Source organism: Pterocles gutturalis, unplaced genomic scaffold (assembly GCF_000699245.1).
Source record: "Pterocles gutturalis isolate BGI_N339 unplaced genomic scaffold, ASM69924v1 scaffold10643, whole genome shotgun sequence".
NCBI lineage: Eukaryota > Metazoa > Chordata > Aves > Pterocliformes > Pteroclidae > Pterocles > Pterocles gutturalis.
In genome coordinates, this window is record NW_010125631.1 from 4741 (window position 1) to 28791 (window position 24051).

The 24051-nt window shown below is 46.5% G+C and overlaps 1 protein-coding gene across 1 annotated transcript in view; it reads left to right on the top strand.

Annotated features, from left to right (window-relative positions):
• The window catches only part of SEC31A (SEC31 homolog A (S. cerevisiae)), a gene marked incomplete at both ends in the record, with an annotated part of 34111 nt that overhangs the window by 4218 nt on the left and 5842 nt on the right, over nt 1-24051 (top strand). Inside the window, 15 exons of the mRNA XM_010078643.1 lie at nt 708-807; nt 2464-2625; nt 2817-2969; nt 4390-4629; nt 5243-5317; nt 7224-7274; nt 8336-8413; nt 10617-10692; nt 11389-11567; nt 13426-13552; nt 14544-14689; nt 16694-16867; nt 17182-17355; nt 20487-20616; nt 21708-22019. Of these exons, the coding sequence (XP_010076945.1) occupies nt 708-807; nt 2464-2625; nt 2817-2969; nt 4390-4629; nt 5243-5317; nt 7224-7274; nt 8336-8413; nt 10617-10692; nt 11389-11567; nt 13426-13552; nt 14544-14689; nt 16694-16867; nt 17182-17355; nt 20487-20616; nt 21708-22019 (2177 nt within the window). The remainder of the gene's footprint in view (nt 1-707; nt 808-2463; nt 2626-2816; nt 2970-4389; nt 4630-5242; nt 5318-7223; nt 7275-8335; nt 8414-10616; nt 10693-11388; nt 11568-13425; nt 13553-14543; nt 14690-16693; nt 16868-17181; nt 17356-20486; nt 20617-21707; nt 22020-24051) is intronic.

A 24051-nucleotide genomic window follows, 5' to 3' on the forward strand; every position in this document is an offset into this window, starting at 1 on the left:
CAGTTGCTTGCTTGTTTCTGGGATTTTCAAGAAGGAGGAGCTGAGGTGCAAAGAATTAGTAGTACTTGATTTTGCCTGAATAATAGACTGAAGGTGCACCTGGAAACATCCTCACATATGGACGTGCACGGTTTGTCTGCCCCCCTGGTTCCCTAAATGGCTTAAATTTGGCTAAAAAGAAAGATGATGTTAAATTCTCATCCCTCTTCAATCGTTAGTGAAACTTTCCTTGTTGCCCAAAACCAGCCCTTGATTTAAGGAGCGAGAACAGCAATAAGTCTGTATTGCAACTTCTACCAGAACTGCTGCCAGTGGTTCTGCTGACACCAATCTCCTGCTAATAAAAAGAAGCTGAGAAACTTTGTAGTCGCCAACCTTCCCTAGAGGTTTGCACAGTGTGTGTTAATGATACTGCAGGCAAACAAACCATTTTGTTATGTTGGTGTCCAGGTTCTCTTGCATGACTGTTGCGTTTCATTTTCAGATACAATGGCCGCACCTCTTCAGGCACAAAATAGAAAGCATTTCTTTCAATAAATAGTGTTGATAACATTGAAAAATTTCTCCTCTTGCAAGAGGAAGGAGTGGGGAGGGCATTTTGAGGTGGAATGCTCAGCTAATGTAGAAGCTTAACTTATAAATGTGCTTTACTTATCACCAATTCGTGTTTACATTAAACTTTTTTTTTGTTGTGACTTCTCACGCAGGGGTATATTGGCTGTTGCATGGAGCCTGGCTGATTCGGAGCTACTACTTAGCTGTGGGAAGGATGCTAAAATTCTCTGCTCCAACCCTAACACAGGCGAGGTATTGTACACACACACCACTTAAAAATCTCTCTGTTCAGAGAGGGCACAATGGCATATGCAAAGCAGGTGTTGGTGTGCCTGCATTCCTTGGAATTATACTTCTGTGGGGTGTTTCTCCCTATCCTGTGTACTTGTGTTTGGTGTATGTGCTTTCTGAGCTTGTTCTGGTGGTGCAGGATTCCTTTCTAGTATTGCTGATGTTGCGTGTTTGTCCTTGCTGCCTCTCTCCAGCTAAGTAGGAAGGTCCCTGCTCATTGTAAGAGGCAGAAATGGCCCCACTTAAACAGGAATTTGCTTCCTACTCTTTTGGTTCAGGCCTTATGTGCCTGGATTACTGTTGCAAATGCCTTTTTCATTCTGTAAGAACATTTATTCAGACCAGAGGGATTTTGTAGGTTACTACAATAGTGGCAGATCAGTGAGAACCACTTGCGTGTGTTCCCACTCAGCCTTTTTGGGCTTGGGGATACCTTTCAAAGGGGATGCAGACTCTTCATACCACTTTAGTGTTTGCCCCCAGTCCACAGGAAGGGCTTCAGGCATGCTGGAGGGCTCCTTACCTGCAGCAAGCAAATAATCCTGGAGGACAGAGAGAAATGTTTCTCATAGAATCACTAAGGTTGGAAAAGACCTCAAGGATCATCAAGTCCAACCGTCAACCCAACCCTACCCAACCCACTAACCCATGTCCCCAAAGCACCACATCTCCACGTTTCTTGAACCCCTCCAGGGATGGTGCCTCCACCACTGCTAATGCCTCATCACTCTTGCAGTGAAGACATTTTTTCTAATCTCCAGCCTAAACCTCCCCTGGTGCAACTTGAGGCTGTTTCCTGTTGCATTAAGAAGTACAAGTCACTTAAGAGAGCTTACGATTTGTTTCTGTAAAGTAAAACCTGGTTTTATTTTTGTGCATCCAACTTCTATATTCAGCTTTTTTTTTTTTTTGCTAAAATTCAGACATTGGCCCAAAAGTGCAAAAGCTGTGGGGTGGTAAATGAGTTATCTGAGCTGGATCCTGTGCTGTTAGGAAGCTTTACATTTGGATGAATCATACTACATATTTTTAATAAAAGTAAAAAACAGTTTCCTGGGAGACAGAGAGACAGCATTCTGCTCTTTGGGTAGAAATTTGGGTGACAAGTAAAGGAGAGTTTCTCCCAGTTTATGGTTAAATGTCTGCTGCTGTGGTGGGCTTGTCTGTTCCAGGGCAGGAGAGGTTAGCTGCCCCAAGTGCAGGTTTTAACTTCCAATTTTCCTGCAAAAACAGACTGACTTTGGAGCCTGGGCATGTCTCCACGTAGTATGTAGAGATATCCAGATAAGCTCTGAATCAGCTAGCACGAATACCAGCAGCAACGCACAGCTTGCGGTGGAGCAGGTCGATAGCTGCACGTGCAGCACAGACATACCCTGCCCGCATAGTTTGTGCTGTGTGGATTGAACAGAAGATGTAATGGGAGGAGAAGGAAATGAAGCAGTGGGGTGTGGTCATCTCCTGTTTGACGACTGGGCTACTGCTAGTGTGTATGGTGACATGGAGGCTGCTGGGGACCAAGAAAAGCAGACTGGTCTCGGGGCAGGCAGAACTGCTGCTGTTGGATGTGGTGTCTCGTAAAAGCCCTGATTTGTTGGACTTGGTTTTGCTGCCCAGGTGCTGTATGAGTTGCCGACAAACACACAGTGGTGCTTTGATATCCAGTGGTGTCCCAGGAACCCCGCTGTCTTGTCTGCGGCCTCATTTGATGGGCGAATCAGCATTTACTCCATCATGGGAGGCAGCGTGGAAGGCTTGAGACAGAAGCAAGTTGACCAGGTATTGAGAAATATTCAGCTAAGAATATGGACAGAAAGAAGGGGGGGGGCGGGAAACACGGGCTCATGGGAAGTCTTCAGTGGCTGTCTGCCACCCTGCTTGCAGGAGTGCCAATCTGGTGCAAATAAATACTTATGTTTAGTTTATTGGAGATATGTCATTTTTGTTTTTTCCCCCTTTTGTTGTTGAAGCTTTCATCCTCTTTTGGGAACCTCGATCCATTTGGCACGGGACAACCTCTCCTGCCCCTGCAGCTGCCCCAGCAGACTGCCCCACAGAGTGTCATTTTGCCCCTAAAGAAACCACCCAAATGGATCCGGCGACCTGTAGGAGCATCGTTCTCGGTAAGCAGGAGCCAAGACTGGGCATGGTTGGCCAGGCGGGGAGGGAGACAGTGGTAGCACTTGCAAAACACTTGACAAAGAGGGGAGTTCAGTGTTGTACTGCACCTTGGGGCAACTTCCCTGTTTGGTCGTGGTGGTGGGAGATGCTTGCAGCAGCTTCCAGACTGGGCACTTGGGACCGCAAGCCAGCAAAATGTAACTAAAAAAATGCTTGAGAAAAAGAAACAAGTATTGCGTTGTCAACAGTCATTTGTTTCTTTCTGCTTTGGGACTGGGGCTTTGCTTTTATTTTTAAGTGCAGTGCTTATTTTGGAGTAAATATACATTGGAAGGGAGACAACAGGACCAAACTGGGCAAGAATCTGAGACTTGAGTGCAGTTTGAAGCTGTTAGTGAGTCAGTGTGGTAGAGAATACCCAGGTTAGCTCTGAGCAGGGTAGCAGGGGTCGTTGTAGCAGCATGCAGGACTAGGCTCCTCCGTGACTTGTAGAGGAGCCAGGCAAGGCCTTGCCTTTTGTGAGAGCAGTCACCTGCTCTTTGACTCCACCTTTGGCTTATTTTCTAGACCCACAGACCATTTCTTAAAGATACCCCGAAGATTTTAGCCTGCCCACTTGAAAGGGGTTTCTTTGCCAGAATACTGCTCAATTTTCAGCATCGTGTGCCTGCTTATTTACTATCTGATGCATAAATTAAATGCAATTTTCTCCCCAAAGCAAAGTGATGTTGCCATGTGTCACTTTATAATGCTGTTTATTCTTTTACTCATTCTGGTCTTCCAAGAGCCAGCTGTCAGCCTTTTTCTTGGCTAGGCTTTTTGCTTTTTGTAGTGCTGGCTTTGTCATTTATTGGGCTGGCGTGTGTAAATGGACTTTGAGCTATAGAATGAAAATGTTATAAGAACCCTCTTAATTTTTTTTTCTTCTGTTGGTTTTGCTTCTCTCCAAATGATAACATAATTTATTGCCCATCTCTCAGCTGGCTTTTAACTGGTAAACAGCCTGCCAAGAGCAGGGCACACATCACACTTGAGCATTTCTTTAATGATGTGTAAGATTCTTCGGTAATTACATTGCAATATCATGAGATATTCCCTGTATGCTGGGCACTGTACAGACCCACAGCCCCAGTTCTCAGTTTCTGGTCAGTCTCTTGCCTGAGAAAAAACAGGTACAGGAGTAGCTGTGCTCATAAATCTTATTAAATATGCACCCACTTACCAGCAAGCTCCTTACATGCTTAGAAACATGGGGTGGTAGGAAAAAAAAATCTGAGTTCATATCAGGAATATTTGTCCTTTGGGTGATAAGCATATGTATGCTATATAAAATCATCTACATACATATAGATATGCACATTTTCATATACACACCAGTGTGTACTCGCATTTTTACATCCTGCATGTGTGTCTCAATTCCAGTTTGGAGGCAAGCTGGTTTCATTTGAGAATGCCAAGCCTCAGCAGCAGCCAGGCATTGAGCAGCAACAGCAGCAGCGTCACCATGTCTACGTGAGCCAGGTTGTTACAGAGAAGGAGTTCCTGGCCCGCTCAAACCAGCTGCAGGAGGCCATGCAGTCTGAAGGCTTTGTCAGCTTCTGCCAGAAGAAAATCGACACGGCCCAGGCTGACTTTGAGAAAAATGTGTGGGCCTTCTTAAAGGTAACAGGGCGACAGCAGTTCAGGAGTTGTCCCCACTGACCTGGAAAGCCAGTGCAGAAATGGTTCCTTCTGTACGATATGGTGTTTTAGCAGAAGACATGCTGGGAACCGAAAGTGTGGGCTGTGGGAATGGTGCCTGTAAACCCTTGTGTTGGAGGTGGCCTGCCAGGAGAGAGAGGGTCCCTCAGGGCCAGGGGTGTTGGCAGGGTTTATGAGAAATTGTGACAGAAGCCAGGTCTTGGGGGAAGATATCCTGTGGTTTTTGTCATCCCCCATCAGTACATCTTTGTCCAGGGAGTTGGTGGTAAGAAGGGATAAAGTTTTGGGGCAGCTTTAGATGTGCTTTTCACTGCTCACTATGAACACGTAGAGGTTTCCAAGTGAAGCAGATAAGCAGACTGTTCACCTGCAGTAACCAGATTAAAACCTTGCCTACCTGCTCAGGTGCACAGGTCACTGAAGACCTTTTCATTTCTCTTTTTTTATTGCACTCAGTCTCCACAGTCACCAGCTCTCACTGGGCAGTTTGTGCCAGTCAAGTGAAAAACCAGTAAAGGTGAAAATGAGAAATTGTGAATTGTAATATATTCCTTTTGACTTCTGTTTTTTGAAGGTGAACTTTGAAGAAGATTCACGTGTCAAATACCTTGAGCTCTTGGGATACAAGAAAGATGATCTGAGGAAGAAGGTAAACATGCCTGGAAGCTGTGCTTGTGTTAAATGCTTTGCTGATGGATATATCTGCAGAGTTGGTGACCACGCCACGTATGGTTGAAGTACTCATTTACCTGTGTAACCAGACGAGCAATGACCAGTATCCACAGGCTATTCAGTACTATAATACAACATTATTTTCAGTGTATTTTCAAGCAGATAGTATTTGCCAGTGCTGCAGCTTTTCTAATCACCATAATACAACTGTGGCTGACTTGAATATTTGTGTTAAGGCATTGCTTTGTTCCAAAGGACGCTAGAAATCTTTCTCTGCTCTTTAAATTTTGTCTAGATAAACAACCCGTGAGTAACTTCAAAATTCTTAGAGCAAGCAGTTTGCATTGTTGGGTTTTTTATTAGCTTTGTCATCTTCTTGCATTTGAATGTTCAATGAACATTTCAAAGCAGGCAACAGACTTCAGGTGCTTGTCTGCATCTGACTGATTCAATGGATTTGAATGTTTTGACTCATTTTCATTGTATCAAATGTTTTCTTTTCAAAGAGTGACATCATAAAACCGTCATTATGGTTATGAATTAAATGGCCTCAGGGGCAAATTTATTATGACTGCAGACAAAATCATGTTTTTGCTAACAGTCTGTCCTCAGCTTCTCAATTTTTGTTGCATGAGTCAAATGCAAGCACAACAAGGGAAATGCTGGTTTTTAAAAAGCAGATCACAATTAGAAAATCCAGATGAGCTTAGTGGTGGTCCTGCCGAGCGGCCTCACACACACTGGAGCCCGCTGCCGCTGTTGATCTGCCCCGTGCACGGGAAGAAGCTGGGAAGATGGACGTAGCTGAACTGAGCGGCCTGAAACGCTGGCCCTACCCCATTATTTCAGTATTTGAGGAATAGATGAGAGGAGCTTTGAAGCCATGTTCTCACGTAGCTGTTTCTCAGCAAAGCAGTCCATGCTGAAGTTGAATCTGTTTTCTAGCGTCAAGAAATAACACAGGATGGCTTGTGTGAAAATCTGTGAAAACCAGATGGTAAATTCACTAAACCACAACTTGTTTTTCATGTAGTGTAAGAAAAGTAGAAAAGGGTCCCAGATTCCAGCTTCTTGGAATAAGCTTTTAAGAACTGGTAGTTTGTTTTTGTCTTCTTAAAACCTGTGATTCTGGTATGCGAGTCAAAGTCCTGGATTTCTCCTTTCTATTGTAAACTAATGTTTAAAAAAGAATGAGAAAACCACCTCCAGCAATTTGAGCTGAGCTTTCTGTGAAAACCAGCCTACAAGGGTAAAATGAAATCTCCAATACTAAAAGCAGTAGATGATATTAGCAGCGTTATGAAATCCAGGCTCACAGATGCCAAACTAATATTTTCTGCATGTACTCTAAAATCTGTACATTAAATTGGCATATTGATGGCCCTAATTGAATCTGGAGTCATGATTTGCAGTAAAAGCTGGGCATTTTAATTCTTCCATAACTTGGAAAATCCTAGCCCACAGCCATATGCCTGCTGTTCTTGAAACCACAGCTTCCTGACAGGCTCCCTGCTGCACCAGGATTGTCACAGCTTTGTTTTCCCTAACCAGTGCACGCAGAGGGTTTTGTCCTGCATACTCTGATACTATTTTTATTACCATGGTTTCCAGCAGCTCTGGTGAGGTTTGAAGCCCTTAAGTTAACAATTAAAGGTCTAAAGGCATAAAGCAGCTGTTGTTTCCATCAGAGCTTGGTGTGCAGAGGGCTTAGCGGTAAATCCATTGCCGGGCTGGGAAAGGAAATGGCTTTAGTTTCACGTTAACCGTTCTGCAAGCAGCGTGTTAGCTGGTGTTTGCCAGTTTTGCAATCTGAGAAATCAGTGAGAGATCTGCATCTCTAAAATAAAAGGGCACGCACTTAACAAGTCTTGGTTGTTTTCTAGATTACATCCACTCTAAATAGACAGAGTCTTGCACGTGGTGATGCAGGAGAGGTAAGCAAACACATGGACAACTCTGCATTTAGATTTACAATGCCATGGGTAATGTGCAAAGTAAGAATTTTTCTTTCCGCGTAGTAGCTGTCCCAAAATAAGTAAACTGGTTTCATAGAATCATGTAATAGTTTGGGCTGGAGAAAGACCTTTAAAGGTCATCCAGTCCAACCCCCCTGCACTGAGCAGCGACACCTTCCACTAGCCCAGGTTGCCCAGAGCCCCATCCAACCTGACCTTGAATGTTTCCAGGGACGGGGCATCTCCCACCTCCCTGGGCAGCCTGGGCCAGTGTTTCACCACCCTCATTGTAAAAATTGGAAAAAAAATTGTAAAAAATGTTTTCCTTATATAAAGGCTGAATCTCTTAGTTTAAAACTGTTACCCCTTGTCCTATTGCTACAGCCCCTACTAAAAAGTCTGTCCCCATCTTTCTCATAAGCCCTCTTTTAAGTATTGAAAGGCTGCAATAAGGTCTCCTTGGAGCCTTCTCCAGGCTGAACAATTCCAACTCTCTCAGCCTGTCCTCATAGGAGAGGTGTTCCATCCTTCTGATCATTTTTGTGGCCCTCCTCTGGACCTGCTCCAACAGGTCCATGTCCTTCTAGTACTGAGGACTACAGAGCTGGATGCAAGTGCAGCTTTAAAAGCAGTGGGATTGAGAGTATGGTCCCATAACGCTTCCCTGCAAGAGTGGTTATTTGTCAGTCCAGGCGTGGCCCATTGTAATCACAGTGGCCTAAGTCCACAAAGGGAACTTTGTGTTGCTCCTGTTCCAATGTCATCTGTAGTTGCCTAAAGGGAAAGAAAAGTTTTGCTCTCCGTTTTCAGGCATCTACGATGAAAACAGCCCAAGGTTCTGGGTAATGACAAAGAGCAAGGAAATGGAGGGCCTCTGCCGCGGTTGTTGTACTCAGCACATGTATTGCCAATGCAGATCTGTGCTTTGCACTCTGGTTCTGGCTGGTGTTGGTGGGAAGGTGGTTGTAATCTTCAGTGCAAAGTGTTTCTTCCTCTTCTGCTGGCTCTTCTTGCTTTATGGCATCTTTTCTCCGCTGAAGGCTCCTGCAGAATCTGATGAATCTGTGCCGAACGAGGGGGATGAAGGCCAGACCACAGAGGAGCAGTTCTTGGGAGAGGTACCTGTTGCCTTCTAAACTAACCCTGTTTACCTCCTGTGTATTTACTTTGTTAAAGTTAACAGCATTCCATTTTGTTGGCTTTTCCTAGCACTGAGGATATATAGAAATTGAAGAAGTTAGTTAGAACAGTAATGGGTTCTTGTTAAGTTGCTTGACATTTTTTCCATCAGCCTGAGCCATCATGTGGATAGATTCTTGCAGCAATGAAGAACAAGCTTGTTTTGTAACACTCCAGCTTGGCAGCAGACCCAAGGACTTTCTTCTGCCACAGTTTTCACTCTGACATTTACCTAACACAAACTAAATGATCTGCTGCCACAATTCTAACTCTTTCCTCATTTCCTCTTTCCTCATTCCTTTCTTCCCTCCCTCTGGTTGATGATTACTGAGCTGTCAGCTAGTTACTCCCCTGTTTCTATGTAGAACCCTTTGCAGAGGTGCAGCTGTGATACTGGAGGAGTGGGGAAACGTTCATTCCCTGCATCGCTTCCACTGGCAGCGCGATGATGTCCGTCCCCTTTGCACCTGAACAGCAAGCATTGGGGCTTTGGTAGCTAGCTGCTTTCAGAAAGTCTGTTGCGACACTTCAGCCAGGTTTATCACAAGCAGTTTGTGCTCTACATCTGCCTTTGGGATCCTACAACTTTTTGTTCATTTCTGCCCATTTGAGCAGCATTGTTTTCAGCCTGTGTTTCAAATGTGGGGCCAGGTCCCTAAGTTAAAGTAAGGACCCAACCTCTGCCATGGGAGGTTCATCACACTGACAATACCAGCGTCGCTGCATAAACAGGACAGCTTCATTCCTCACTGTTCCTTCAGTGTCCCTTTGGGTTAGAATTTGAGCTTTTAGCCCCAAAACTACTTATGGTCCCTGTGCTAAAACCTGTGTTTGGTGCCTGTCTGCTGTTGCCTGTGAAGATCAGGGAGTGGTTTATGCACGTTGGAGCAGCGCGCTTGCTGACTCCATAGCCTTCGGTTAAGAGCTTTATTGCTTCTGAATTTGTTCCTTGCTGTAGAGGCAGACGGGTATCTGACTGCATAAGGATTTTGCTCTATGCAATTATGAAGATATTAGATGTCTCCTAACAGGCTGGGTGGTAAATATTTGCGAGGATGGTCTGAAGCCACTGATGATAATTTTGGGGAGTGCTGTCACACATTATTCCTGTGACAGTCTCAACAGGCTCTCAACTGATGCCAAACGTAGATGGTGCATCATCTGACAGCAGAAGAACTTTCCAGACACTTCCTCCTTTCATGAGCCAAACATAAACCTTGTTTCAGACTTACCTTCCTGTCCCAAATGCCTGTTCTTGGTTGACTCTGTACCTGTCCTTCACCCTCTGAAGTACAGTTTCACTGACCAGCATATAAGCAGGGTGTTCTCAGCAGACTCTGGAACTCCCACTGGCTTGTGACAGGGGAGGCAGTATGTGGGACAGAAGGCTGTGCTGTGAAAATGGATAGTGGAGAGAGATTTCCCTCTTGGCTTTTTTTTAAAATTGTTGAAAGGTTTTGTTTGAAATCCCAAAATCCAAGTGCTTGCAGGGAATGTTCTCTGTCTTAATTCCTGGGGGAGTTTTATAAAAAAGCAGCTTCTGTCCGCTGAGCACTCGTGTACTGAGTGCAAAGTGCTTAAGGCTCTGTGGACCACTCTGGACTTGTATTAAGCATGTGTTCATGTGTTTTGCTTAATTAAATGAGGGTGTATGCCTAGTGCCGAGTGTTTTGAGGATGAGCTGAAAGTCTGCGTGGAGCAAAGTGAAACCTAGGTTAGCATTATGGTAGATTGTTCGTGGTGGTCGGAGGTGAAAGAGGGAAGGGAGAATGTTTCTGATATTTTGGCTGTGGCTGCTGTTTTGCTTTGAGGGGGTTGTGTATATATATGGGCATCGATGCACGTATGCAAGTCAGTTTGCAGGATCTAGGTACCTGGTTGCTGGTATTTCTGATCTGTAGGTGTGCACACTTATGCTTGTGTAAGCCTTCCCTGGTGGTTAGAAATCTGGGGCTTCCAGTGCTTTTTTTTCTCTTTGCAGTCCGTATAATCCATGTTTTAAAATGGTCCACACTGATCTCTCAGAACAATGATTTTATAATGGTCTTTAACTTCTAATGCAAGAGGCATACTTTTTAAAATGTGTATATATATTCCAATTACTTACATAATCTCAAAAATTGTGCTTTTCCTTTCTCTTAGGGAGTGAAGGACCATAAACAAGAAACTGAAGATTTGGGATCTGCAAAGAAAACATTCAACATCTCTGTTACTGGAGGTAAAAAAAAAAACAACCAAAGAACCTTGATATTTATTTCAATGTATGTGCTGATAGTTATAAATACTGATGTTGATACTGCTGTTCCAGTGAGAAGGCAATTTCTGCACAGATCATGGGGGATTATCATGACTTGCCTCTGTAACTCCATTCGTTGCACACCAGTCTTGAGGCCTTTGAAAATACAGCATCTTTAGGGAGGGAAAGGAATTATACAGCGCTCATATACCCCATTGCTGAAATGCAGCTACTATGAGTGATTTCTGATATAAAAGAACACGTGTCTCATCAGGCATGAAGTGCTAACCTTGCTGTTTGTACAGAAACTCCCGGGGGATCTTGAGTAATGCAGAAACTGTTGACTGTTGACCCCTGTCTAGGTTTGACTTTTTGTGGCGCTGTATGCGGGGTAGTTGTTTCAGAAGTCATTTAGAAAGATGCTACTTATGATATATACCAGCAGCTTGCTCTGCAGCAAGGTAAGTGATGCATGTCAGGGCCCCATGGGATCTGTCTGTAACTGTAGTGTGTTCTGAGACTGGAGATGAACTTGAGCATCCCTGTAAGTACCTGCCTGAAGCAGGCTGGTTTGCAGAGAGGTTTGCGCAGTGTTGTACAGGCGGAGAGAATCACCTGCTGTTGCTTATTTAAGTGACTCTTGTGCCCTCATTTGAAAATGCACTCCTCTCGTTGCAGATGTGGACGGTTTGATCACCCAGGCTTTGCTGACGGGTAACTTTGAGAGCGCAGTAGATCTCTGCTTGCATGATAACCGCATGGCTGACGCCATTATCTTGGCCATCGCAGGGGGACAAGAGCTGCTTTCTAGGACACAGGAAAAGTACTTTGCTAAGATGCAGAGCAAAATTACCAGGGTATGTTTTTTTCAGTTAAGAAACAACCTGCATGTAGGCCTTTGGCAACTCCCTTTTTCACCTTATAAGTTTTCTTGACGTTTCCTAGGTTTATTTCTGTGAGCAGCTAATAGTATTCAAGTCATCCACAAGATCTCAGAGCAGAAGGATTTCTGGTTTTCCTCTTTAGTGCATTTGTAAGGAGAGAAGAGGCAGATATTTTTACAGAACAGTATTACTTACCTTTTCTTCCGTGTCTGAGTTGCATGTACACAAGTAGAGTCTCACTGATAAAGGTACATATCTTAAGCAGCGTGCATTTCAGTCTCTTATCTCATTTTTCAAGGGTCACATGAGACCCATGCTCAGTGCCAGAAGCGTTATGTTAATTTCTGCCTGTCATAACAGATTTTGCCAATGCTTCATTTCACTGAATGCACAGAAGAGAGCTAAGTACGTCCAGGGTAGATCAATCACCCTTTGTCTAGGAGACTGCATGTTATAGCCAGCTGGTTATTATTCTTTTCAGCTTTCTGCAGTGCTAGGAATTGCTGCTGCAAATCTTTCTTCTTTACTAGTGACATGAGAAAGTAGCAGCAGGAGGATGAAACGGGAGAAGAGCCCAGGACAGTTGGTTTGGCAAGGATGGCCGCGTTTAGAAGAGGGGAGGAAGTTGCTTATTGTCACTTTTTAGTAGTCCATTGTCAAAGGAGGGTGTTTTATGCAGTAGCAGGAGGCAGCTGTATGGGCATGTGCTGAAGTGCTTTCCTGGAGCAGGGCTGAGGGCTGCAAAGCACAGTCGCTTGGGGCGTTAGGGCATGCAGCGCCACTGGCCAGGGTCTATAAGCAGAATTTTGCTGGTCATCGCCTGCAATCCAGTTTGATATAGGAACAATTTGCATTTCTAGTAGTGGACAAGTGAAAAGAGGAAAATCTCAAGTATTAAGACTCTGCAAGATTTCTCCCCCCTGCCTCCAGCTCCTTTTCCCACCTTGGCCCTAATCAGAAGAAGGAGCATTTTGTAGTGCATGGGAAATAACCTTCTTCGCTGCAGTTCATCCTTTGGGGAAACATATTTTTATGGAGAGCTGACGAGTTACTTGTGCCTGTGCTTAAGAGTGAGTGTTAACCTTGTAGTTAGGACCTTAAATTTGTTGTTCAGGTTTTGGGTTTTTTTTTCCTCTTCTGGTTTCAAGCTACACACTTAATGCTTGTTCAGCTGTTTCTGAGCTTGAAGTCTTGGCACGACAAGGGCTTTGTTCACTAAATAGCAGCACAGCTTCTAAGTCTGTCTTCTGTCTGAAGCAAAGTAACCAGAGGCAGAGTTTGAGGTGGAAGAAACTGGAATTTCCTTTTGAGGGCCTGGGGACAGGCAGCCTGTGTGCGTGGGTGCAGGGTAGGGATACTGCAGCCAGCTTGTTTCTTCTGTCGAGCAGCCTTTTCAACTGCCCCTCACTGCTCAGCTTCAGGCCAAGAGCTTAAAGTCAAAGGAAACGGTTTGACAAACAAAATTTATACGCCGTGTTGGACATTGTGTGGCAGATTTACAGCTCACTACTTGATATGTTATCTGTGTCTGCAGAAACAATGCTGAAAACCGTCCGCAGCAATCCCAGCTTGCAGGGACTTGTGCGTTCTTTTCTTCCATGTTTTATAGCAAGAATAATTGGCTATCTGAGCTTGTTTTATGATTTTCACTGAGCTCTTTTTAAAGTAAAATAGACTCTTGTGCAGCTTCTGAATTGCAGAGCAGTATCTGCCATGACCCTGGGTACAGTGTGGATGAGTACACTTGAATAGATACAAATTATACTCTGTCCTAAAAAAGAAAGGAAATCCTACTAAGATCTTAACTGTGGTCTATCTCTTTCTGGTCTAGCTCGTCACTGCCGTGGTAACAAAGAACTGGAAGGAGATTGTGCAGTCTTGTGATCTGCAGAATTGGAGAGAGGCTTTGGCTGCTGTGCTCACTTACGCCAGGCCGGATGAGTTTGCAGCCCTCTGCGGTAAGGACACTTTTCAGGCTGGATGCCATTTATTCCACTTGTGGGAAAACTATATTTTACCATTATTTTCTTCCTTCCAGTAAATTACTGTAATGCCTCACTAGCTTTGTTGCGTAAGATAGTTCTTTGGCCCTTTTGGTTCCGGGTCTCTTTTGCTCCGGGTCATCTCGCTCCAGGTGGTCGCTCTCCCAAGGCCTTTCCCCCCACCCCGGTCAGCTCTGGGTCTGGGACGCTCGGACTGTTCTCTCCGTTCCGTGAATGCGATTTCGGGACTCTCCCTGCTCCGGGATCGTTAGCCGGGAACAGGCTGAGCCTTGGTCATGGGGTGGGCGGCAGTGTCACTGTGTGTCACTCATTTGTATATTGGATTATTTTCAATATTATTGTAGTTTAGTTATTAAATTGTCCTTATCTCAACCCACGAGTCCTTTTTTCCCTTTACCCCTTTAATTCTCTCCCCTGTCCTCGGCTGGGGGGCATTGGGTGAGTGGGTGTGTGTGAGTTGGCCCCCAGCCAAGGGCAAACCCATCGCACACCATCTGTGTGTCTGCTGAGCTACAGACTCGTTTCAACACACGTTGGCCCAGAGCACTATCACAGCTTTGTTGCTCCCCGTTCCTTGGCCAGTTGCACACTCAAGTTCTACTCCTGAAATGATGAACTGCAAAAGTGGGTGGCAGAGGGGAGAATCGAGCCCTGGCCTCTCTGTCCTTTGTCATGGCAGCGGATGGGCTGTCCCCTCTGCTGTGTCTGAGGTTTGCAGGCGTTGAACAAGTCCTTGCTGCCGCAGCATTAACTGCCTCTGAAGTGCCCTGACTTCTGTGAGCTAAGCTGTGCTGGCCGCTGGAGTGTGTCACCGGTGGAGCCCAGAGGCAATCTCACTGTGCTGAGCAGAGACACAGCAGGCGTTGCAGGCTTCCCTGACCTTGGCAGTGAGGGAGGGATCACTGAAGTGATTCATCAGCAGCATCTTTTTTCATATTTTTCCTAGATCTCCTGGGTAACAGATTGGAGAGTGAAGGGGACAGCCTTCTGCAGATGCAAGCATGTCTCTGTTATATTTGTGCTGGCAATGTGGAAAAACTGGTTGCTTGTTGGACCAAAGCTCAGGATGGAAACAGCCCCCTGTCCCTTCAGGTTGGTAATTCTGTTAAGAAAGATGTTGGAAGTAACACACTGCCATCATTTGGAGCTTTAATCCAGAGATCTAGTGTAGAGCTTCGCTGTCTGATAGCTTCATGTATCTCAGGATGCAAGCCTTTTTGTTCTGGAATGTGAGACTTTTGTAGAAACAACACATAAATATGATATTGGAAAGTGTTTTGTGAAGCATGATGGCACTGGTGTCTGCTCTGGTCTTTGGGCAGTCCTGCTGGTATGCTTCCTGTGGAAAACTGTAGTTGCAGGCTTTAAAGGGTTTTGGTGAAGAAGGAGCTTTGGATGCTTGCATCTTTTGCAGTAGGGAAATACCTGGACATTTTTGCTTTTGGAAGAGATGGCTTAGATGTTCAGGAGAAGAAATCTAATAAATTTGAGTTAAATCTGGAGAGAAAACTGTAGGAAGACTCTCATGGAGATTTTTCTGTCGGGGGTTGCACATACAAGGTTTGTTTTCCAGCAGTGAAATATATTGCATATAGGAAATATCTTGGGGGAATAGGAGGATTGGTGACAGTGAGATGAAGCAATTATTGAATAATTTATTTCATAGTAAAGCCTTAGTTTCTTCCATCTTTGAAGGACCAGGCTTAGAAAGTACTTAAAGTAACGTTACCTGACGGTGCTGTGAGTCTCTGTTTAGTTAACTGAAGGAACTGGAGTATATGTGAGTTTTACTTCACATTATTATCTCTCTCTGGTTTTGAATTATCAAAATTACTTTCCAGTCTCGATTCTGATGGCATCACTACAGATTTACCTTCATTTGGATTGCATTGCTTTGCTCTCTCTGATATTAAAATTGAAAAATATTGTCAGAGTCATAGTTGGGCTGCTGTTTACTTTGATGTGGAATTGCTGAAACTCAGAAGCTGTTGGTTATCTTGATTTCTTTTTTTAGTTGCTTTTTCTGAAGTACTGATTTGTTGGGAAAAAACACAAATTATTATTGAGCAGTCAGTTAACAGTCCTTACTAGTGCTGAATGTTCAGTACACTCCTGTTAAATCTGTTATAAGAGGGGTTGCATGTTAATATTGACAAGTTAATATTTGCAGTACCTTCCAATGTAATACAGTGAGAATAAGACAAACCTTTGAAAACCGACCAGAAAATATTCCTGTAACTTAGCACTAGGAGGAAACCCAACCAAGCCCAGCTCTGGTATGTGGGGCTGTGCAAGGAAGGCAAGATATGGAGTATTCCTGGGGAATATCAGGAAAACCATCTTTGCAGTAATGACCAGAAAACCATGAGCAACTGTCCCAAGGGAGATGTTAGATCCTTTTGATTAAGATGGTTAAGAACTGCCTGACTAGGGCAGGGATTGTGCCCCTGGACTCGGCCCTGGTGAGGCCGCACCTTGAATCCTGGGGTCAGCTTTGGGCCCCTCCCCACAAGAAGGACATTGAGGGACTGGAGGGGGTCCAGAGAAGGGCAACGGAGCTGGGGAAGGGTCTGGAGCACAGGGCTGACGAGGAGCGGCTGAGGGAGCTGGGGGGGTTCAGTCTGGAGAAGAGGAGGCTGAGAGGAGACCTCATCACTCTCTACAGCTGCCTGAAAGGAGGGTGCAGTGAGGGGGGTGCTGGGCTCTGCTCTAAAGGAACAAGTGATGGGACAAGAGGAAACGGCCTCAAGTTGCACCAGGGGAGGTTTAGGCTGGATATTAGGAAAAATGTCTTCACTGCAAGAGTGATGAGGCATTGGAACAGGCTGCCCAGGGCAGTGGTGGAGTCACCATCCCTGGAGGGGGTCAAGAAACGTGTAGATGTGGTGCTTGGGGACATGGGTTAGTGGGTTGGGTGGTGTTGGGTTGACGGTTGGACTTGATGATCCTTGAGGTCTCTTCCAACCCGAGTGATTCTATGATTCCAATGGTGTGAGAGGAGTCCTGCAGGACTGCCCTGAGGAGCAGCTCTCCACGACAGTCATTAGCCAGGGCCTACTTCACCGCTTTCTGGTTGTTTTTTCGCTTATCTTCCAGGATTTAATAGAGAAAGTTGTGATCCTGCACAAAGCCGTGCAGCTCACCCAGGCTGTGGAGCCTAATGCTGTGGGGTCCCTCTTGGCAGAGAAAATGAGCCAGTACGCCAACCTCCTCGCTGCCCAGGGCAGCATTGCTGCGGCTTTGACCTTCCTCCCTGCAAACACCAACCAGGTACGGGAACTTCAGATTTCCTACTCACTCTCTCCCCAATCAACTTAGTCGGTTGTTTTCTTTGGATTTCCTGTCTTCCATCAGCTGGTGTTCATACACAGGCTGGCTTGGGAATAGTGCAGCCTAAGGTGGGAGGTAGGCACACATAAGGCAGTTCCTGTGGCCCTGTGACTCATGCAGAAAAGACTTACTCTGACCAAATAAAGCAGAAGAGGCTTCTGAGAGAGCACTCATCAGTGTGTGGCCAGCCTGCGTCTCGGTGTGGTGGCAGGCAGTACGCTTAACCTTCCTGTGCTGTCCTTTTCTGATTGCAGCCAAACATCGTGCTGTTAAGGGACAGGCTTTGCAAAGCCCAAGGGGAGCTCCCAGTGGGACAGGAGGCCCTCAGGGCACCACGTGAGAGACAGCCCGTGCCCAAGGGACGAACTGGCCCTGTGGCTGGACACATGCAGGGGCCTCAGGCTCCAGCCCTGCAGTATTACCAACAGGTAAATGGGTTTTGGCAGTCAGGGAGGGATATGTTATTTGGGTTCTGGAGCATGATGGTGGAGTCACCATCCCTGGAGGGCTTCAAGAAATGTGTAGATGTGGTGCTTTGGGACATGGTTTAGTGGGTTGGGTGGGGTTGGGTTGATGGTTGGACTTGATGATCCTTGAGGTCTTTTCCAACTTTAATGATTCTATGATGAATAGAGGACTTTTTTTCCTTTCTCTTTGATCTGAGCTGGGGCTGTATGATGTACCTCTACAGAGAGCCTTGTGGTCAAAATCCCTGGTTCTGCTTCTCAGTCAGTACAGATGCATCCTTTATTCCTCATCTGGAAACATCGCTTAAACACCTTGTCAAGTAGCCTTCATCTGAAGATCAGGTGTTTTCCCCCTTTGACTGAAAATGTGCTTCAGTGCTAAGAATGACTGTGTCAGACTGCACTGCAGGATTTTTCTGTCCTTGCTCTCGTAATTCCTGATGTCATCCCATCCCTGCAGACAGACCTTGGGGCAGCAGTTCTGAGGTTGATAATTTCCCTCCCCAGCTCTGATGCTGGCTGCAGAAGATGCTGAGCAGTAGCGATAGCAAATTGAGGTCATGTTTTGGCAGTTGTGTGTACAGCCTGCTACGTACCTCCCCCGAGCCAGTAAGGGGACACAGACGGCGTGGGCAGGGGGTGGGACTGGAGCGGGGAGGCAGACCTGGGCTGAGAGTGAGCTGTGCCAGAAGACCTGGTGAGTACAGGACTAATAAGGGAGATCAGGGCTGTGCAGGAAGAGAAGTGGGGGAGGCAAATGCCCTGGTTCTCTCTCCGGAGACTGAGAATGACCCTGCATCAGACTACGCTGGCTAGTTGGCAGCCCTGCCTGCGGGCACGCTGGAAGAGCATCGCCAGCTCCCGAGCCCCTCAGCAGAGTGCTGGAGCTCATCTGGCCGTGCTGTACGCAGGGACTCTGGTCTGGGCTTTTTGGAGAGTGTAGCTGTGGATGTTGTCCTTACACAGAGGAGATGGGCACAAGCAGAGGCATGTCTCTGTGAGTGCTTCCCTTCAAGCACTGCCTGACAGAAAAATGAGGAAATGAAAGAAGAGCTGCAAAGTAGGGGGAGTCAGGCTTTGTTCTCTTCTTGCTAACACCGTCGCATATGATTTTAAATGCATCGCTGCCAGTAATTAACTCTGCTGTTGTTTCCTGTGGCTTTAATCTTCCTCCATATAACCAGTGAACTGGCCTGAGAAGCAATGCTGCGTATTTCCCATCGGGCTGTGGAAAATAGCAGCTGGCCCCTAGACGGCATGATCTTGGCAATGCTTTTTAAGGCATGGTTCCCCTTCCTCCTCCTGTCTCAGGAGGACCTCAAGCTTTTATTTAAGCAAGCCGTGCACATGATTAAAAGGCTGGGAGTATCACAAGCCCATGAGCACGCTGCGAGTGAGTTGCCCCCTGTGCTCTTGGCTTTCCAGGGAGCTTATGCTCAGGAGGAAGGGCTTGAAGCAGACAGGTGCTGTGTCAGAGAGGTGTCCAGCGCTATGCTGATGGGCTAGAACAAAGAAATAATACATTTGAGTCTTAGGATACTTGTTTTGTTTGACTTCCTTTTAAGAAAGTGCATACATAGACTTGTTCAAGCTTGATGCAGCTTTTGTTTAATGGCTGTCCCAAATAGGAACATGGACTTAAAACTTGGTTTCCTTTTGGCATAGGTTTTTGAACCCTGTTTTTCATCTGAAAAAAAACAGACATAAAAGGGGATGGAAAAATCTTTTTGATTATTCCAGTGATGAGTTTTGCAGACATTAGCAGCAGTTGTAAGGCTGACTGCACCATTAGCCCAGCACTGTGCAGGCTTAGAGACTTACAGGCTGAAGCAGCCTGAGCCAGCCAGGACCTCAGGGCTGCAGCCTTCCCTCTGCCTGCACTCAGGCGGGATGTTGGGCTCCTGACCCTGGTTGCGCATCCTACTGCTGGGCAGCACTCTCTCTTCTTGCTTAGGGACATTGCAGGCACAGGAGATTCTTGGTTTCTGCCCTGTCGGGAAAGTAGTAGTGGTCGTATGGAGCTGAAGGGCTTTGGAATGGCAAAGAAGGAAAATAAAGGAAAGGAGCTGTGGGAGACCGACTGGGAAGCAATTAGCACTAAGATGTATGTTTGTGCATGTGCAAGAGCTGAATATCAAATTTTAACCCTTTTCGATTCATCTTAAGCTTGATTTAAACAGACTGCTTTTGTGTGAGGCAGTGTGTTTGAATTTAACGTGGAATTTGGGACTTCCCAGGCATGGCGCTGAGCATCACTAACCCACTGTGGTTAGTGATGCTCAACGTCGTGCCTGGGGAGAGCTTCTGCAATAGGAAAATGTGGTGAGAAACGCTTTGTAATAGTATTGTTGTGGCAGACCTGGCTCACTGGCATGTTTAACGCTGCACTTGCTCCACAGCCTGTTGTAGCTGCCTCTCTACCGTGCTTCGTCTTCACTCTGCGATTCACTTTATCTCCTGAACACACTGATTCGTCTGTCTTGAATGCAATCTTCTTTCTTTCTCTGCAATTTTATGGCTGTGTTACAAGTGCCAGCATGCAAACCTTTTTGTGTTCACTTCTTTGTGAAACCCTTTTAGACTTTTTCATTGTTTTGTTTTCCATGATGGGTATTTCTTTGTTCAATTCAGGTTAGAATTGCCCCTACTGTCACTACCTGGAGTAACAAAACTCCTACTGCCCTTCCCAGCCATCCTCCTGCAGGCTGTCCCTCTGACACACAGGTATAACCTTCATTATTCCTCTCTGAGCCCCTGCTCCACCCCGGTATGTCCCCCAGTGCAGTCTGTGTGCTTGACACAGCCTGGTAGAGATAGGCTGACGGAGCAGCTTCCACCTGTGCTCTGGTTTTGCTCCTCTGTGTCTCATGTTACACTTTTTTCACCAACAGAGTGGCTCTGGAAAGCCTTAAGTGGGAGCTTGGTGTGATCTGAGCTGCCCCCAGCCCTTACCCTGCACTGGAATATTTCAAGTGTGATGATGTTTTTCCTTTCTCTCCCGTGGAAATGAGAAGCTTCAGAGTTAACTGCCTTACCATTGCTGACTAAATCCTATCTCCCTCTGCCCTTTTTCCTCCAATCTTTTTTCACAGGGAGACAATCCGCCTCCTCCAGGGTTTATCATGCCAGGTGCTGTTAACCCCAACATGCCACCACAGCAAGCTGCATCTTCCAATTACAGCATGTACTCGCAAGCAGGGGCCCGGCCAACGTACCCACAGAGTGAGTAGCAGCAGCTCCCCCCTCCCTCCCACCCAGGTGATGAGGCTGCATTTACTTGGGAACAGCCAGTCCCTTCCTTGAGCCTGGGAGGGTTCAGACCAAGCCAGTCCCACATTTCTTAGGGGGAGAAAAACTCCTGAGATGACATCTGAGGATTATAATTTCTTGATGGGGTCCAGATGTAAGGCATGGTCAGACACTGTCTCCTCTGCCGAGAAGGTGTCTGCCAGCAGGTCTTGGTCTCGTTGCTCAGCTGGCCCTTTCCAAGGGCATGCCAGGCTCAGAAACCCCCCAGTGTGAGTCCTGGAGGAGCAGCACGGGCCTGGCAAAGAGTGACCCAACTCATCCGTGTGCAGCTGGGCCAATCCAGTCCTCCTTTGGACTCTGTCAAGATGGGAAAGGGGATGAGGAAGAGCCCAGGGCAGTGGTAAGGGTGGATGTGGAAGGGGACAGCACTGGCAGACTCAAAGCAGGGGACTGTAATGTAATGCACTACCTACTGGACCAGCAGGTACTCTACCTGCAACCAGTGACCTTCCTGCATCCCAGAGAACAGATCTGCGCTCCAGACCTGTTCCTCCACCAGGGAGGAAAAAATGGGTGCGGATGGGCAGAGAAGAGACAGTAAAGTTAAGCTGCAGGGCCTGCAGTGAAAGGCTGTGAGCTTGCCTTCAGTTTAAGAGACTGCTGTTCACTTCCTTGGCCTAGGCTTTCCCTATTGGCAAACTTGAGACAGGGGTTTCCCTTCCTTGAGAGGCACCATGAGGATTGCAGTGGTCCAGAAAAAAGCCAGAGCGGCAGTGTCCCTGTTCCCCCAGCCCCACTCTGAGTGGCATGGTGGGTCTGGCCAGGAGAGTCTTGGGCAGAGAACGGGAGTCCTTGCAGCCGAGGCAGTCCTTTCTCTGGCTCTCTGCTCCCAGCGGGAGGCTGGGGTTTTGAGCAGTCCTGCAAGTGCAGGCAGGCTTGTGGGAACCAGGATTTGTCTGGGCAGGTTTGAGGGGGAAGGGGCAGGTGAATAAGGAAGTGGAGGCAGATGAAACCTGCTGCTCTTATGATCTCATTGACTGATTCTATTTTCTCCCTGTTTGTAGCGTATCAGGTCACACAGCAGTACTCTTGCGGAACAGGGGGACCAGCTCTCTGTCAGCCTCAGCAGCCTATCACTGTCCCTGCTTCAGCATCGTACCCGAACCCTGCCCCTAATACCACCCCTCCCTACCTGTCCTCTGCCCCTGTGCACTCCATGCCCTCTCCACTCTACCCCGGGCAGCCTCAACCCTCCCCAACGAGCCTGAATCCCGTCTCTTCCCTCCCTCTTCCTCCTTCTGGTGCATCCTTTCAGCATGGCAGGCCAGGACCTCCAGCACCTTCTGTGGCTTATGCATTACCTACTGGACCAACAGGTACTCTGCCTGCAACCAGTGACCTTCCTGCATCCCAGAGAACAGGTCTGCGCTTGGATGGGGGAGGAAAGGCAGGGAGGGGGTGGCTTTTGTTTTATTACTCACTCAGCTAATACGCATCCTTTCCTTGTGAATGCTCCATATGAAGTTTGCTTGTGCTTAGATGTCAATTCAAAGCATTTCTAAAACACATCATCTTCCTGTGCATCTGGTAATCACACAGCCATGGTGCTGCAGACAGCACTTGCTGAGCAGCATGAGTAGTTGTCTTTCTCTTGGGAGTCAGACCTCATCAGAAACGCAGAGCTTCTGTCTTGCCCAAGGTGTGGTACAACAGCATCGTCTTGTTATGAGGCTGTCGTATACTGTGGATGGATGGTGGCATGTTTTAACCTTGTGAGGCTGGCACCAAAAGCTGCTATGTGGCTGGAGAGCAAAATACAAAAAATGAGCAAATTTTCCTAATCACTGCAGAGGTTATGATGCCAATTCTCCTTGCAGAACAATTCTGCAAATGGAATTTGTCACTGTGTTTGTGAATGGCATTTCAAGCCTGAAATGGGCAGAATATTTAATTCAAACTGCATTTTCTGTGCCATCAGCTCACTTCCATTATTTATTCCCTAACCACTTAGTGCGATGGGATTTACTGTAGCTGTGACTGGCTTAAGAGGTAATCAAAAGTTATTTAGAAACGCTTTTACATGTCTCTTTCCTGAATGTTAATCAAATGCACGTGTGTGTGGCTGACCCATAAGAGCACGTTTGGGCACGCATGGTGAGAGCACGCGCTAAGTGGGGCCCAGTGTCTCCTTGTGACTGCCTGGGCATGACTGGTTTCTGTGGGACGGTGACCTTGCTTGTGATAACAAACTTGTCTTTTCGCTAATAGCCTGGGAAACAACAGCTTTGCATATGTCAGGCTGTGCGGAAGTATGGCCGGTCCTTTTCCAAACCTGGCCATCAACCTACTTCATATCCTGGTGGTCCAGCTGGAGAGTGAAGGACCGGATCCTGGGAGGAGGGAGTGGAGGGAATATTAAGCAGGATTTGAGAGATGTTCCAGGGATGCTGACTCTGCTGGCAGACCTTAAGGACCCCACTGTGACTCCTCCTTTTCTTCTAGAAGTCTGTTAGAGATGATGCAGTGCAGATGCATTGCCTTTGTCTCGGCAGCAGCGGTCCCATGAGGAGGTGTTTCTGGCATCCCTGAGGCTGGGAGCCCATGTCTCCCGTGGCATTGCCTTCACACAAACACTCGTGTTTGGGGGAGAAACGGTCTTTTGTTCTGTCAAAAAAAAAGACAGGAGTGGTGTAGGGCAGCATCTGGGGCTGCAAGGCGGGAAGGGGCCTTTTCCCTTCATCCTGCAGCCAGACTTGGTGTCCTCTCTGTTCTTGGAGATGCCCTACCATTACCTCTCCTGATCCCATCTTATAGGGCATGTCAAACTTGTCTCTAAGCCAGAGAAATTATTGAATTGGGCAGAGGAAGACTTGTCGGATAGGGTTCTAGGCCTGGGATGTGAAGCAGCATGTTATAATGCAGACAGCATAGCTTCAGCACCTTCAAATAAGTGCGAGGAACAAGAAAATTCTTTTTTCTTCTCTGTTTTTCTGCTGTGCTTGCATCACTGGCAGGCACTTCAGATTTGTCACTTGCTAAGTTCCTTGCATTGACAGTGAAGTGACAGTTCATGCAGCATGCTCAGAGTGGATGAACCTCTGCACTCTAGAAGATAGAAATTAGGGACATTGCTGACAATACTGGTCGATTTGTAAAATCATGTAATCCACATAGTCTAAAACATCTTGCCTACGTCACTTTAATCTAAGGGGAATAGAAGCAGCCATTATTAGCATTGCCTTTCCATATTTCCTTTCAAAACTAACAATTGTCCATAGTACGCTTTTTATAAAACTTCCGGATAGCTATCGGTGATGTTTGCATTTTTCCTAGCAGCCATGGTGAGAAGGCAGCCAGTACAGAATGTCAAACCTTCAGGAACTTGGGTGTCATCTGTGATTCCTGGCA